Raw genomic sequence first — 16,176 nt, 5'->3', positions numbered from 1 at the left:
AGGGGTCTGCTCTGGGGTCTGCCTCCCTGCCAGGCCTCGGGGGACACGTGAGCCTGCCTGCCTGGCCACGCGAGGCTTTGGTCCGTGGGGTCCTGTGGGGCCAGGCGGGTCTCACCTCTCAGACTCCATCTCCATCTGCTCCTCAAACAGCACCGTGTGGCGCTTCAGGCTCTGCCTGCGGACCTCCCTGCTGGGGGTCCAGAAGAGCTCCGGGCTCCCGCTGCCCTCCTCCTGGATGAACACGTCTCGGTCCTGCCCCAGGTAGCCAGGCAGGGTCAGCGCTGCGGCCTGGGCCGTGACCACCCCGAGACCCGGCCAGGCTTGCCCTGAGGGGCGTCCCCTCACCCAGCGTCCAGTGAGATGTGCCAGGACATTCTCTCCCGACGTGATCTTCCCCGAGATTTGGTTGATGCTGGTGCTGCCCCCAAAGAAAGGCTGCAGAGGCACAAGGGTCAGGGGACACCTGGTGAGCAAGGGGCCAGGCCAGAGGCACATCCTCCTGGGGCACAGAGCAGTCACCTGTGATCATGGCTAAGCCAAGGCCCAGGGCTGGAGGCCACGCTGGCCTGTGTCTCAGCCTGAGCCCCAGGACGCAGGGTCTATCCTGGCTTACTGGCTCTGCTGTGTGGTCTGCAGCGGGTCCCTTCCCCTCTCTGGGTCCTGTCTGTCCTGTGGTGTATAAAGAGCCGCTCCCCCCCCCCCCCGTTCTCTTTTTGGAAAGCTGTCCCTGGGTGCAAGGAGGGGCTCCCCAAAGCCTTACTCCCTTCACGGCCCCAGCTCTGGGCCATGACTCCCAAAGGCTTTGCCCTCTACCTTGAGCTTGAAGTCCAGCTCGGCTTGGAGGTGGTTCTTCTCACACGCGATGGTCACTGACCCTCCCAGCTCCAGGGTCATGGTACCGTATAGGATGCCTGAAAGGTAGCGGGTGTCAGGGGGCCGACCAGCAGCACTGAGTCCCAGAAGGCCAGTGTTGGACCCCAGGAGGCCGAGAAGGGAGGATGGGTGGGCAGGGCCATCTGGGGGAGGCGCGCCTGTCTCTCAGGAACTGTCCTCAAGGAAGGCGACCCAAGACAGCTGTCTCGGACTCTGCACCAACGCGGGTCCCTGAGGACAGGCATTTCCTGGCTCACAGCTGTGTCCCTGGACAGCACCTGGTGTGTTAAAACAATCAGCACATCTTTTTTGGAAGAAGGAGTCTTCCATTTCTGGCCATATGGAGAACTTGCACCTAATTAAAGAAGTGCCACTACTGCCGCTAAAAAAAAAAAAAAAAAAAGGTTTTTTATCCCCCTCCCCCCAACAAAAACACTCAGAAATGTGTGATAAAATACGTTTTACAAATGAAAACCAAATTGAGACCAGACCATTCGCAGCCAGGCACAGTGGCCACCTGTCAACCCAGCCACTCGGGAGGCTGAGGCAGGTAGGTCTCAAGTTCAAGGTCATTATGAGCAACTTAATGAGAACCTGTCTCAGAACAAAAATAAGAAGGTCTCGGGGTGCAGCATTCAATCCTCTGGACCACAAAACAACGAGCAGAAATAGACCCCCATGTTGGCTTGTTGGAAAGCCCAGAGATGATGGCCTAGCCACTCACATGAAAAAGAGGTGGGCGTGGACGGTGACAGTGGGACAGCACCATGGAGCCAGTAATGCCACCGGTCGGGGCACCTAAAATGACTAAGGAAGTGTTTTACATTGTATGCATTTCGCTAAAATAAAAAAACTTAAAATCCAGACCTGACCTCCAGAGTGTGGTCTCTAGATGTCACTTCCTACTGGGAGGAACGGGCTCCTCGGAGAGTTGGCCCATGTGAGTTCTAGGGGGGACACGTCCAGGTACCCATGGGAGGAGGAAAGGGCCCTTGCAGGACTCTAGCGTAGTGGGGGACCCGGGAGCCCACTCGGCCCCCTGCGGCCCGGGATGGGGCCACGGAAGCACAAGAGGCGAAGCAGCGGGGTGTCCTGAAATGACCACCTCCGGGGGTGCTCCCCAAAGGGCACTTATTCTGAAAAGAGGAAAACCTGGCATTATCCCAAAGCACAACTGACCCTCTGGCTGACGCCCCGCAGCCCGGGGCCGTTTCTCTAGGGAGCCCTGCCGTGACCAAGTGAAGGGTGACAGGCATGGCCTCCCGCACAGCCTTGTGGAGGAGCGGATCCACCAGGCGAATGGCAGACAGAGCCACCAGACACTGTGCCCGCCACGTAGAGTCCCCGCTAGGGCCTTACTGGACAGGCTGCTGAGTGGGCGCATCTACAGCGCCCGGGTGCCCAGGTCCTAGGAAGTGCTCGGAGCAGGACAGCGAGACGCCCAGGCTGCCCGTTCTGCCCGAGAACCACCCGGCCCCTTCCACAGAGGCCTCGCCCACGGGGCGGGGGGGGGGGTAGGTGGGGAGACAGGAGGCAGGCCCCAGGGAGCACAGAGCTGAGCTGAAGTGCCCTGGCCTACAACACCTGGTGTGTGCACATGTGTGTTCACCAACACTCCTGCATGGCGATGTGTGTGCACACAGAACTCACGTATCTGACGGCGGGGAGCCTCGGCACCCATGTGGGTGAGGGAGGGACCTGGTTTGTGTTGTTTTGAGGTGATGATGGTTAGAGGGGACTCTCATCTTAGAGGCACCGATTACATGATGTGAGGATTGGGGTGCCCTCAGATCAGCCGGGGAGGGGGTGTGCAGATTTCAAGGACGTGAGGTTGGTGGCCTGCTGGGCTGTGGGGCCCCTGGACTTTCATATATGTTTGAGTTTCCATAAGGAAAAGTAGGGAAGGGGAGGGCAGGGCAGGAGGAGGAGGGGGGGAGGGGCGGAGAGGGAAGAGGAGGGGGAGGGGGAGAGGGAGGAGGAGGGGGAGAGGGAGGAGGAGGAGAAGGAAGGAGGGAGAGGAGGGAGGAGGAGAAAGAGGAGGAGGGGGAGGATGAGCGGAGGGGGATGGGGAGGAGGAGGAGAGGAAGAGGGGGAGGGGAGGGGGAGGAAGAAAAGGAGAGGAAGGAGGAGGAGGGGGAGGAGGGGGAGGAGAGGGTGGAGGAGGGGGAGGAGGGGAAGGAGAGGGTGGAGGAGGGGGAGGAGAAGGAGGAGGAGGAGGGGAAGGGGGGGGAAGAGGGGGAGGAGGAGGAAAGGAGGAGGGGGAGGGGAGGGGGAGGAGGAAAAGGAGAGAGAGGAGGAGGAGGAGGAGGGGGAGGAGGGGAAGGAGAGGGCGGAGGAGGGGGAGGAGAAGGAGGAGGAGGAGGGGAGGAGGGGGAGGGGGAGGGGAGGAGGGAGAGGAAGAGGAGGAGGAGGAAGAGGAGGAGGGGAGGGGGAGGGGGAGCAGCAGCAGCAGCACTGCCGGCCTGGACTTGGGTCCCAGCTTCTGTGTGGACAGTGGGCAGCGCCTGGCCAGAGCAGCAGGCAGAGTTGGCTCCCAGGCATTTCCACACAGCGGGCTCCCTCATAGGCGGCCCTCAGCAAAAGGGGCGCGTGGAAGCCCCCCCAGGCCCAGGAGGGTCAAGAATCTGCCTGGGCCTGGGCTCTAGGGGTTACAAGCAAACACAAAGCCCTGTGGGCTTGGAGGGTGAGCCTGGGCTTCTGAGCACGCTCCCTGTGGCCCGGACAACCTACCAGGGCCAGCCAGGGGGACTCCCACCTGGGCCAGCGGGAGCCAGCAGGAGCACGGGGTTCCCACCCTGGGCCTCGCTCCCCGAGGGCTGACCAGTCAGGGTTGACTGAGCACCCTCAGGGCACCACTGGGGCAAACCCCCAGAACGCCAGGGTTTCAGACAGACAGACAGACAGACAGCCGGTCCCAGCGCTGGAGGACCCACAAGAGGACAAGGCCCACGGGAGAGGAAGGAAGAACAGGCAGGTCAGAGGGAGCCAGGAGACGTCAGCAGACAGAAGCACGAGGAGATGCAGAGCCAGAGATGAAGGACGTCAGGAAGAGGGACCTCCAGGGGCACCCAGGCGGGACGCCGCAGAGACCCAGGGACACGGGGCACAGCCAGGGACGGCGTGACTCCAGAAGGAGAGGGGACAGCTCAGACGTGTGGCAGGCTAGAAGAGCAATGGCTGAATGTCCAGGCTTGCCCAACGCCCACACAGACCAAGCCCTCGGCTGCAGACACAGAGCCACAGGCCACGAGGCCCCGGGAGGAAAGGCCGGCACGCGGCCTGGAGGAGCAAGCTGGCCCAGAAGCCCGCGAGCTGAGGGGTGGCACCGCATGTCACTAGGGAAAGGGGAGGCGGGGCGTGAGGTCGGTGGCAGGTGCATCGCGTCCGGGGAGGTGGCTGTGGTGAGGGCTGCTGTCACCGTAGCACCATGTGGACCAAGACCCACGATGTGCTCTGCAGAGAGACCCTCGCGGACACCGTGGACGCTGGTGAAGACGATGTGTCCCTATTGGCTGGTCAACTGCCACGGACCTCCCACACGAAGGCCGGGGGTTAATGCGGGGACCCCTGTATCCGGGTGTGGGTCTGTCCCTGCCCTCTGCCTGGATTCCCCGTGAACCTGAACCACTGCTAAACACCATCCATTAAGTAAAAAAGGGAACAGACCTCGGCAGCAGGGCGACGGCGGAGACCAGAGAGCCAGAGAGTGAAGCAGATGGGAGGGGGACAGGCCCAGCACCCCGCAGGGCGACCAGAGGCCAAGGGGAGAGGCCAGCGCTCCCCAAGTCACGGCCCGTGCCTGCCAGCAATCACTGGGGTGGGGGACAGGAATGTCTTTAGCCAAATGGAAGGGCCCAGCACGGTGCTGTCCTGGGGGCCAGGCTGGGACATCGGAGACTGGCACAGCCTCTTACCTCTGCAGTGGGCATAGGGCATGGTGAGGGTGTAGTCCTCTGCTCGGTCCAGGAAGGTGAGCGTGGCCTTGCCGTCCAGCAGAGCCGACAGTGAGTTCCCTGCAGAGACAGGGCAGGGGGACCCGTGAGTGCAGACACTCCTGTGGCTCTGAGCTCCCTTTCAAAGGGTCCGAGAGTTCCCAGGCCCTCCAGCTGTGTGACTGTGGGTGAGTCGCTTAGCCTCTCTGATCCTCAGGTCCTGTAAAAGCCCTATTCAGGTCACACCCCCTGCCTGTCCTGAGAAGCCACTCAACTTGCTGCTTGTGAACAGTTTTCTTCAGCCATGGAACCAGCGGTTCTTGGGGAGGCTGTGGACCTGGGATTCTAGACACCCAGGAGAAAGGGCGCCCCCCGCTCTGGGCCGATAGCTGCGGCCACTGCTGAGCCAGGGGCCCAGGGTGGAAAAGGGAGAAGTGCAGTCTGCGGACAGGGGACCCTGGTGAATGGGGTGCCAGTGGGTCAGCACAGGGCAGTGCTGCCCATGCACTGTGCCACCAGGTCCAGAGCAGCAGAGCCACAGATTGGCAGGATCTGGGGACACTGGTCTCAGGTGGTGGCCCACTCATTTAAATGTATCTATTCACCCACGAGATCGACCTCTTCTATTTCCAATTTGTTCTGACTAGTGCGCGTGACAGTAGCGTGCACGGGACACACTGTACACTAACGGAGTGCCACTTCCCCGTCCTCTGGCTGTGCGTGGTGCCGTCACAGCAGTTGTGTGGTCACACAAGTATACGGGGTGACAATGTCTGTCTCCACTGTCTTCCCATCCCCCAGCCCCTGCCCTCCCACCCCCTGCACAATCCCCAGCGCCTTCGTCCTTCCCTGCCCACCCCACATGGCAGCATCTGGTCATCAGGGAGAACCTCCGGCCTTTGGTCTGGGGACTGGCCTACTCCACCTACATGACTGTCTATTCCATCTTACTTGTGCAGTGCTGGGAATGGCGCACGGCCTGGTGCGTGCCAGGCAAGTGCTACCCCGAGTCACACCTCCAGCCCCCGTTTTACTCAAGTTGCTTGGCCACGTGTGGCCAGTGGCTCCGGGGCTGGGCGCTCAGCCCTGGGCCTCGCCATCCATGCGGCTTCTCCCCTCGCCCTCGTGGCTTCCCTGCAAGAGTCGCCCCGTCTCAGCTGGGGGCGGGCTCCTGGCCAGGTCTCAGCCCTTTTGCCACATGTGGTCCCTGACCATGAGGGTGTGCACGGCCACCATGTGAGACCTGGTCCTGCCCCATGTCCCTCGGGCCCAGGAGCCCCCGGGGGCCCCACTCACCGTAGAACTTGGACCTGGCGACGATGCTGCCGCTGATGCAGAACCCGTCCTTCCTGTTGCTGACGTGGAAGGCCGTCACGGGCGGGTGGTGGGACACCTGCAGGCAGAGGCCGCTCTGGACCGGCCCTGGCGGGGGTCCAGGGCAGCCCGGGGCTTTCTCGGGGTCCCGGGGAGGGGGCGTGAGTCACAGGGCCTAGGAGCAGACTCAGATCCCTGAGTCACCCCGAGTGTCCCACGGGACCAGGACGCTCTGTCCCCGGCTCCCCAGGAGACACTTTGCTGTCACAGGCGCGGGGCTCTGTCTGCACCTTCTCCAACAAACCGTGGGCAGCATCCGGCTGCAGAGCCCTTGGGATGGGTAGGAGGGGGGACACCGGGAACCGCACACAGGTCCACCCTGCGCCCCCCAGCGCCCAGGCTCCCTGCCCGGAGGGGGCCTTGCCTGCTCCGCTATGTAGAAGGTGCAGCTGCGCGTCTGTGGGTGGACCCAGCGGCAGCGGAACATCTCGCCCAGCACGGGGTTGTAGGGCTTCCTGATTCCCTGCGGGACGAGGCCGTGTCGGGAGGAGGCGGGAGGGCTCCGCGCAGGGCTGGCCACGCGGACCGGGGGGGACGGTGTGGGGGCTGCCCACGACTCTCAAAGGGGCCTGGCCTGCCGCCAGCAATGGGGAACAGCACCCCCTGGTGCTGGGGGACACTCCTTCCTGTGCTGTGCATTCTGGGGGGACAGCCTTGGGGTGTCCTCAGGACCCCGAATGAGTCACTCCGCCTGGACCTGGGTCAGAGCCTGAGTAGCCCACTCAAAGCTGAGCGTGGGGGGCACGAGGGGCAGGGAGTCCAGCTCCAAGCCGGCCTGCCGTGGGGGTCCAAGTTGGTCCCTTCCCCTCTCGGGCCTCAGGGTCTCCATCTGTGCAATGAAAAGTGGAGCTAGAGTCTCAGTGTCCAGCATGTGACCTGTGGAGCCTGGGGTGGCAGAGCTGCGCCCTGCCCGGCCCTCCCTGCACCAGGCAGCTCGGCCGGTCCTGGCCGCAGTTCTGAGATGATCCCGTGGCTAGAACTTCTGGGCACACTGGGTCTGCTGGTACCAGTGCCTGGTGGCACCTCCAGCACCCGAGGCTAGCTCCCTGGGATGGGAGGGGTCCAGTGTGGGCCCTTCAGGGGATGGGCACCGGCTTGGGACTTGGTCTGAGCAGCACAGGGGGCTCTCTGTGGGGACTCAGGCCCCGTCCTCCAACTCGAACCTCAGCCACGGGGGGCAGCCAGGACGTCCAGGCTGGGGGACGCGGGACTCGGCGAGGCTCACCTTGGGCTTCTTGTAGAAGCCTGACAGGTACCAGCGCAGCACCAGCTTCATGCGGCTGTAGGCGTCGTCTTCCTGGGCAGCCCTGCCATGGGGAGGAGGGGCTCTGAGTCTGCCCAGGGTCCCTGGCCACCCTCTCCCCTGACCACACACTGGACCATCCCAACTCCGCCCACTGAGCTACCGCAGCCACCTGCAGGCCACCTGGACCCTGATGCGCTGGACCCGCCACCATGCCAGGCAGCCCTGACCCGGGGAATCCCCCCTGGAAGTGCTCAGAAGCTCCGGCTCCACCCCACGCTGGGCCTCAGAGAGAACTGCTGGCCCTGGCAGCGTCCAGGGTGCCCTGGGTGCTCCTGCCCTCCTGCGCCCTATGGGCCCCTCCCGCCCCCTGGGCCACTCCCCTGCCGCAGCGCACCTGGAGAGCAGGTCGGCGTGGCAGTAGTGGTCCGAGAGTTTGCTGAGGAAGGAGCGGGGCTCCAGCACGAAGGTGGGCAGCACCACGCGGGACAGGTCCATGCCCGGCCGCAACTGCCGCAGCAGCACCCATATGAGGCCCTTGTTCTCCTCTGACACCGTCTCCACCTGGGGCTCCTCATCCAGCTGCAGCAAAGGGCCTGGGGTCAGCTCTGTGCGCTCAGGGAGGGAGGGCGCGGGGTGGTGGGAGACACCGTCCCCGGCTGAGTAGGTGTGGGGGCTGCACCTGTCCACCACTGGTGTGGACGCCCGGCCTGGCCCTGCAGCCTCCAGAGCCCAGCCCTGCAGCCCTGACCCTTCCCCTTCCCGACATGGCCACCCGGCCTGGAGGGTACAGCTGCCCGTGAAGGCTGCTCTCGTCCCTCACTGCTGGGCTGCTGCTCCACCTGGCAGACCTGGGCCCTCCCCTGAGTCCAGGTGGGGCCTGGCCAGACGGGGCTGTTGGAACTTCAGTGACCGTCCCACACGAGGGAGGAGCTCACGGTCCAGCAGGGAGGCTCTGGCCCCTCGGCCCCTCGGCTGCCCTGTGAGGCAGCTGCTCCTCCACTTACAAAAAGTATCTTGAAGTCACTGTAAAGTTTGGCCCCTTACTGAGGACGGCTGGCCCCGCGCAGAGCTGCGGTGCTCAGCGGGCTCTCGCCACGGAGCCCGGACTCGCGAGGCAGCGCCTCCTGGGACCCAGTCGTCACAGGCCACACATCCGTCCACGCCCTATCCCGCCCACTGTTTCTCCCAGTGCCCGCCTCACAGTGGCACCCCGTCCAGCTGGGGCCTGCCCAGTCCACTCTGGGGGGGCGGAGCGGCTCCCTTCCCTGCCCCCATCCCGGCCAGCTCCCCAGGGCTCCTCCCTGCAGGCCCCCTCCCCACTTGGCCGTGGGTGCTTCCCCGACACCCTCCTGCTCCCGGGCACAGGCAGGTGCCCAGCCGCGCACCCCCATAGGAAGGCCATGGCGAACGCGATTCCACAGGACACTACGCCAGACAAGGCCGCTCTGTCCACAGTGGAGCAAGACCAGAAGGAGACTGCTCTGTCTGCATGTGGAGTGCCCCTGAGACCCGGGTCAAGCATGGGGTCCACCAAGGCAGCAGGTCCCTGGAAGGGGCGACACTGGCCTTGCACTTAGCGGTTCCTGAGAGGGTCTGGGGGGACAAGCAAGCCTGGCCCCTCCCTGCTCTCTCTCTTCCTGTCTCTGCATGTGACCTCTCCCTCTCACTCATGCTCCCCCATGAGGCCATCCACCAGGTGACACCATCACAGGGGCCCTCGGCAAAGGCCAAATCAGGGCTGCCCAATTCCAGATTGCCAGTCTCCAAACTGTGAACTAAATAAAGTTCTTTTCTCTCTAAAGCACCCAACCTCAGGTGTTTTGTTATAGCAACAGGAAATGGCCAATCAGAGACACTGTCCTAAACAGCAATGAGGACCCCGATCCCTTTGCCTGCTACGCCAGGGGCTGTGCTACCTACCACAGCCTCAGCCTTGCTACCTTCTTTCCACCTGGACGGGAATGGTTGTAGAGGTCCAGTCCTGACAGACCGATCCTCAGCAAAGCTGGGCTTCTTCAACCCACCCCATTGCCCATTCCAGGCCTGGATCCTGTGCGTCCTTCCTCTGGGCTCCCACTTACTGAGGCACACCACCTGCCCACGGCATCTCGCTGTGGCAATTCAAGCAGTCCACTCTGCCCTCCATAGGAGCACTCCTGTGGGTGCTGACAGTGCTCCTGCTTGGGCTCCTGCACTCATGGCCCCTGTGCCTGGGATGCCACTCTCCCTCTTGTTATTCAGGTCTTCAAAGAAACCCCATGACCACCCAACCTCCAAGGCACTCTCATACCCCATTATAAGCCTTGTTCCCATTTACTCTCCTTAGTCCTCTGTGGGTGTGTTAGTCAGTTTCCTGTTACTATGACAAATACCTAGGATAATCAGCTTATAAAGAAATCAGGTTTATTTGGGTTCACAGTTTGGGAGATTTTGCCCTTGTTGGCCTTGCTGCTTTTGGACCTGTGACGAGGGGGTACATCATGGCAGAAGTGCGTGGTTGATCCAGCTCTCACAGGAAGCAAAAGAGAAAGAGATGGATCCCACAATCCCCTTTGGGGACACGTCCCCGAGTGACCTGAAGTCCTCCCCTGGGCCCCACTTGATAGGGATTCTCCCACCTGCAAAAAGCACCAAGCCGGGGACCAAGCCTCCGGCACCTGGGCTTTGGGGACGCTGCAGTCCTAACCACAGCAGTGGGTCTGCGGCCTGTTTCCGGCTGCCATGAACCTGGGCTAGGGGGCAGCCCAGGGCCACCTGGCCCATGACCGTCTCCCCAGGGCAGGGAAGTGGCCGGAGTGGCAGCGTCCAGGCACACACAGAGCCCTCATCCTGCTCATCACCCAGCGAGCCCCTGCCCTCTCACACGGTGCCGCCCGGGGCTGCCTCTTGGGGGCAGGAAACTCTGCCGCGTGCTATGTCCACACACCAGCAGGGCCGGCCAGGAGGGAGGGCCTCTCAGGAGAGGGAGTGTCCCCAGGGAAGGAGCACGGTGGACCCTCCTGGACCCTGCGGTTCTCTCCACCCACCCACCTGGCACTGCCCCCTGCCGCAGGGAGGACAGCAGCTCTCACCTCCCCAGGATCCTCCGGGGCCTGCTCCACGTAGGTGGTCCCCCTGCGGGGCCCCCCGGGGCTCTCAGACTGGTCGCTGCCACTCCCGGGGGTCTTGCGGCTGTGGTCCTGGGTCTCTGCCCCCGAGTCCTCGGCGTTCTCTGACTTGTCCGAGAAGGCATCCTGCTCCAGGGGGCTCCCCAGGGACGAGCCACTCAGCCTGGATGGGGTGCAGGGTGGCACCTGGTCACAGGCGAGCCCCAGCCCGCACACCCCTCCGCGTGCGGCCCTCAAGCAGACTGCTGCGACGGCCTCCACCCCGCTCCCCGCCGGACCCCGGAGCCCCCATCCCACAGTGAAGGGGCTGAGCCTCCGGGGACCAGCAGGGACAGGGCCTCCTCCTCTGTGGACTCCATGTGCCATTGGAGGTCTGCTTCCTCCCCTGCCCCCACCTAGGGGACCCCGCCAACCCTTGCCCGCCCCACCCTGCTCACGGGAACAGGTCCTGGTCTGGGTGGACAGCGGCTGAGCCTGGCAGTCCGGACAGCGAGGATGGCGACGCGTCGGGCGAGGACCCCGGCTCGCTGCTGCGGCCCTGCTTGCAGGCGCTCAGCCGCAGCAGGCTGGAACAGCGCAGGGCCAGCTCCAGGGCGTCCAGCCAGCAGCGCCCTGGGGACACAGTGAGCCGCTGCCCTCACCAAGGGGTCCAGCCTGCTCCCCTCTTGGAACCTCCCGTGGCCCGCCCGACCCCCACCAGGAGACCACCTTCCTCCCATCCCTCTGTTCTGCCTCCCACAGGGACCTCGGTCTGGGGCCTGTGGTGGGGGACGGAGGGGACGGACACCAGGAGTCCGTGTGGCCCTGGGCCTTCTGAGCAGGCCTCAAGGACTCTCGGAGAGCCTCCACGGCTGTGCCCTTCCGTGCACTCGTGTCGCAGGCAGGGGCTAAGGCCAGGAAGTGAGGGGCCCAGGTGACGGCCCAGAGCTGGCCTTGTGCCCAGAGGGTCCATCTGCAGGTGGGCCCAGGTGTGGTGGGATGAGGGTTCCCGCCAGGAGCTGCAGGTCCGGGTGCCCTGGGGCTCCTGCTGGCTGGGAACATGGGCAGGAGGGTGGAGGTGGGCAGGGCCTTGCTGTGGAGGACACTGCCCCGGCCACAGGGACGAAGCTGTGGACAGCAGAGGGTGGGAGGGGGCTCCTGCTCCTTGTCTGCTGCCTTCCTGGCAGAGGGTGGCCTCAGATCCCCAAGTGTTAACAGCTATGGGACATGCGTCCACCCAGGTGGCACCCGGAGTCCTGGTGTGAACCTGAGAGCGGCCCTTCCGCTCACAAGAGCATCTTGGGGTGGCTGATAAATGACGGCTCAAAGCACCGTGACACTCGGGGGCCCGTGGGACCAGGCGGGGTGGGGAGTGGTCACTCTGGAGGGACCTGGCATTGCTCTTGGAGACTCGTTCCCTGACTGATGCTCATGGACCCTGCTCGGGCCGGGCATCCCTGGGGCCAGTCTGGGAAGCTCAGGGGAGGGACCCACCAGGATGGTGGCTCCTGGTTCTCTGGAGCTGCTCTTCTTGCCAGGGGACATCTGGGGTGCTTCTGGGGTTCACTGCAGGCTGGTTGGAACAGAGCCCCCCAGCCTGGTGAGCAATCATGGAGCAGGCCTGGGGTGGGGGGAGGGGGTGGCGCATTGGACAAGAGCGGGGGAGGTCCCGGCCGCCGACCTGGGGTGGGGCCTGAACACGCATTCAGGGCTGCCCCTGGGGACTCCATACCCCAGACGCGATGCCCACACAAGGCCTCCTCCGGCTCCTCCAGAAGGCCACCTTAACACCCACAGGGGCTGGGGACACTCCTCCTCCCCATCGTGGCCCCTCTGCCAATCAGGGACTTGGCACCGTCTTCCCTGGTCTCCTGGTCTCCTTGTCTCACTGCCCACCTCCCCCTCAGAGCTGCAGGGGCATGAGGCACAGGCTACTCTGTCCACCCCAGGGCCCAGGTGGGATCCCACAATGATCTAATACTGAAGGGACTGGGGACAGCTGGGGAGCGTAGATGTGGCACTGACCACCAGGGGGCGATGTGGCACTGGCGTGGGGGACACTGCCCACAGTCAAGACGGAGGGGCTGGACCCAGAGGGCTATGGCTTCTAGGCTGGGCCCTGCCTTCTGTGAGCGTGTGGCCGCAGGGGCCAGCCCTGAGGGCGAAGATGGGTGGCCACCCCCATCAGAGGTGGTCACTGCAGGAAATAATCACTAGTTCCAGGGACAGCTGTGGCTGCAGCGGTGAGGGCTGCCGTCGGGGCACCTGAAGGAGACGGTGTAGAGTAGGGAGCTCACACGCCTGTCTGGGTCAGGCGCTGTCTTGCCAGGGGCTGCCTATGCCGTTTCCTCATCTGTCGGACGTGCAAGATGACAGTAGGACCTACCGGTCTATGGTGCCCTCAGGGTGTGGAGCTCAGTGACTGCCATGTGCTCTAATGAGGTCCCTGGAGTCTCATAACATCGAGGTGACAAGTAGTAGTCACACTGTGCCCATGGGGGCACTGAGGCTCGGAGAGGTACCATGTGAGCCAGGCCTGTCTGTGCCAAGCCTGGGCCTGCCCCATGACTCCGCCTCTTACCGTGTTCACCTACATCTGGCTTACACCCGACAAGGGCCCCTCCTCGGGCAGGTACCCAGGAGACAGGCAGAGGGGACTCACCGTCCGACTCCGAGGCGGCCCTGAAGATCAGGTAGCTGCTGGGGAGGGGCTGTGTGATGGAGCCCACACTCTCACCTTTGGGGCCCTGGAGAGGCAGAGACCTGCAGGGTCAGGCACCTGGCCAGGAAGACCTGGCAGGCAGCGGGAGAGACGGATGGGCGGGGATTCTCGCCCTCGCTCTCCAGCTGTGAGCTTCCTGAGTTAGGGTCAGGATCCTGCAAGACCAGGATGCCCAGCTGAATCCGAATCCCAGAGAAATAATGAAGAGCTTTGAAGAGCTCTGTAGGGTAAGTCCAGCCCACGGAACACGTGGGATATACTTATGAAGACGGTTTCAATGTACGATACTTTGACTTTATGGTAGCGGGCAAGCACGCTCATATAGCCACTGTGTCCCACGCTCAGAACGGTAGTCAACCCACGGGACACTCAGCAGGCTGGGTGCTGGGGTGTCTCCCCCAACTGTAGGCTGCTGCGTGTTCTGAGCGCAGGCAGGTGAGCTGAGCCATGGTGACCGGGAGTCCGCTGTGTTAAGCACAGCGTGAACCTGCGGTATTTCCAACTTACGACGGGTCATCTGGGTGTGACCTGAAAACTGGTTCCTCCAAAATTCAAACGCTCCTGGGCGTTCTGGGTTTCCCCAGGCAGCCTGGCCCTGCTGGTCCTGGGTTGGGCAGCCCCGTTAGGAGGCTGAGGTCTGGGCTAGAGGGGCCTCTGGTCTTCACGCTGCTCTGTTACCACTCCCTGAGGCCACCAAGGGTTCTGCGGGGAGGGCCAGGGCCATATCTGGTCCCCGGCCCTGCAGAGACCTGCTGGAGGCCTCTGTAGCTGGCCCCAGGAGGAGCCTCCTGACCCTATGGGGCCACTCTCCCCTGCCCAGGGTGTCCCCTCCCGCCCAGCAGTACCTTCACGGCCCAGACTGACTGGTCCAGTGGGTGGAAGAGCTTGAAGCAGAAGCCGTCCTTCTTGGAGGGACGCTCGATGAGCTCACAGCAGTGCAGCAGCACGGTGCCCACCCACTGGCCCACCTTGGGCGTCTTGTAGATGAGCAGCACCCCAGGCTTCAGCACGCACCACAGCTTGGTCCAGCTCTTCAGGGTCCCACGGATCTGCAAGGAGGGGCACTATGGTCACTCCTGCCCACTAAGGCTGCCCCCCCTGGGCATCTCGATGGCTTTATGGGGGCTGTCTGCATGTTCTGAGCGCAGGGAGGGTCCCCACTCCTGGGGGTGCCCATCGCGTGCCCTGGCAGGGCTGGGGCAGCACGGCTGAAGCTGGGCACGAAGCTGCCGGAGCCCTGGGGTGGGGCAGGGTCCCCTCCGGTTTCTCAGAGGGGAACTTAAGTGATGGCAGACTCAAAAGAAATCTAGAGAAACCAGGGGCCGATTTGCTGGTGAGGTTCATGGAGGTCAAGTTCAAGGACAAGGAGGTCCCAGGGCCTTGGGGGAACTAGCAGAGTGGTGACTTGGAATTCTGAGCTGGGTAACCCAGTTGTCATCTCTTTTCTCTTTCTAACTCGGTCTTCGCACCACACCTCCTGGAGAGCGGTGATTTGGATCACGTCTGACTCTCGTGGCCACGTAGCCCTGGGAACTGCCTGTGCAGGGGTGCGGGTCACGATGGCTCAGTTGCTAGGGTGACGCCGGCCTAAGGACACTCTGTGCAAAGGCTCAGAGTGATCAGTCGAGGCCTTGAGTTTAGACACCAACCCCCAGGAACAGAGGATTCTGAGTCTAACAAGATGACCCTAATGTCCGCCTGTCCTGCGTCCTTCAGTCGGCCTGCTTGGCTGAAACCTTCCCACAACCTTCGATGAGCTGGCTTGGGGTCAGTCAGACTCGGTCAGAGCCTGGCCGCCACCTGGCCCCGCTGTCCCCTCTATGCGTGTCTGTCTTCTCTTCAGCCCGTCGCCCCTGATTTCTGAATCAACGGCTGGTCGGGGCAGTACCTAGCTTCCCTCCTGCCTGTGGGTGGGCGCGGCACGCCTGTCTCCCTTGCTCCCAGGGGCTGCATGGGGTCTCTGACCCTCATTGTGTGCAGAGGGAAGTGCAGGCTCAGGGCTGAGTGCCCTGGGAGGTCTGAGCCCAACCTCCTGACCCTGAGCCCGGGCACTCTCCTGGGGGCCAGGGTGATGGTCGCTCCCCAGGACTCTGAGGCCTCGGCAGCAGACCAGGGCCCCCCTCTGCCGGGTGCCATTGAGAGCGTGCGGATGGAGCAGGCTGGAGTAGGGGCCTGGCCCAGGGACTGGTGTCCTCCCAGGCAGACACAGAGGGTTGGCCTGTGGACACGGAGGCAGGGAGTAGGCTGATGTGGTCACAAATCGAGGACACTTGGAGCTAGAAGGAGCAGGAAGGACCCTCCCCCAGGACCTAGAGGGCCTGGCGGGCACCTTGACTTTGGACTTTTTCTTTCAGAACTATGAGGAAATAGATTTCTATTGCTTTAAGCCACATATGGCAGCCCCAGGACACCACCCATGCTGACGGTCTCCCGAGTGGCCACAGCCTTCCCACCACCCCCGGGAGCTCCCGCTGGGCCGCCCACCTTGAGGCTGTCGGCCATGATGACCACGCTGGGGTCTGTGAGGGCACTGAACAGCTGCTTCGTCGCCCGCTTCTTCTCCTTTCGGTAGGTCTCCTTCTGCGCCTGAGCCGGGAGCACCAGTGGGCGGTCACGGGGGATGGTCCCCTGCTGCCCAGTTCCTCCCACTGTCCAGTCTGGGGCCAGGAGAAGGCCACGCAGGAAAAGGAGAGCAGGTGGGGGCATGGGTGGCAGACGGGGAGCCTCTCCCAGCCTCGGGGGCCTCCCTTTGAAGTGCCAGCTGAGAGGCCTCGCCCCTCCCAGGGCCCGGGCCCACCTTGAGGGTCTCTTTCCTGGAGGCCCTGGATGTCGGGGACACACACTCCTTGTCAGATCCATTGCACAGTCTGTTCTCTGCCTGCAAGAGAGACACTTGGGAGTGGGGGGCTTTGGGGTGCAGTTGTGGAGGGCTGGGGTGGGCAG

General features: G+C 63.4%; 1 protein-coding gene across 1 annotated transcript in view; it reads right to left on the bottom strand.

The window, feature by feature from the left end:
• Osbpl5 (oxysterol binding protein like 5) overlaps nt 1-16,176 on the bottom strand; it is a 54,166-nt gene that overhangs the window by 4,331 nt on the left and 33,659 nt on the right. Inside the window, exons 4-17 of the mRNA XM_077108727.1 lie at nt 16,031-16,111; nt 15,718-15,819; nt 14,079-14,282; nt 13,174-13,258; nt 10,970-11,144; nt 10,497-10,695; nt 7,820-8,004; nt 7,405-7,486; nt 6,544-6,642; nt 6,102-6,198; nt 4,788-4,886; nt 814-911; nt 346-435; nt 116-252 (exon numbers count right to left, since the gene is read on the bottom strand). Coding sequence (XP_076964842.1) covers nt 116-252; nt 346-435; nt 814-911; nt 4,788-4,886; nt 6,102-6,198; nt 6,544-6,642; nt 7,405-7,486; nt 7,820-8,004; nt 10,497-10,695; nt 10,970-11,144; nt 13,174-13,258; nt 14,079-14,282; nt 15,718-15,819; nt 16,031-16,111 — 1,733 coding nt within the window. The remainder of the gene's footprint in view (nt 1-115; nt 253-345; nt 436-813; nt 912-4,787; nt 4,887-6,101; nt 6,199-6,543; nt 6,643-7,404; nt 7,487-7,819; nt 8,005-10,496; nt 10,696-10,969; nt 11,145-13,173; nt 13,259-14,078; nt 14,283-15,717; nt 15,820-16,030; nt 16,112-16,176) is intronic.

Source organism: Callospermophilus lateralis, chromosome 2 (genome assembly GCF_048772815.1).
Source record: "Callospermophilus lateralis isolate mCalLat2 chromosome 2, mCalLat2.hap1, whole genome shotgun sequence".
In the NCBI taxonomy this organism is placed as follows: domain Eukaryota; kingdom Metazoa; phylum Chordata; class Mammalia; order Rodentia; family Sciuridae; genus Callospermophilus; species Callospermophilus lateralis.
Note: the sequence above shows the minus strand (reverse complement) of the source record. Positions and strands in the feature narration are given on the sequence as shown.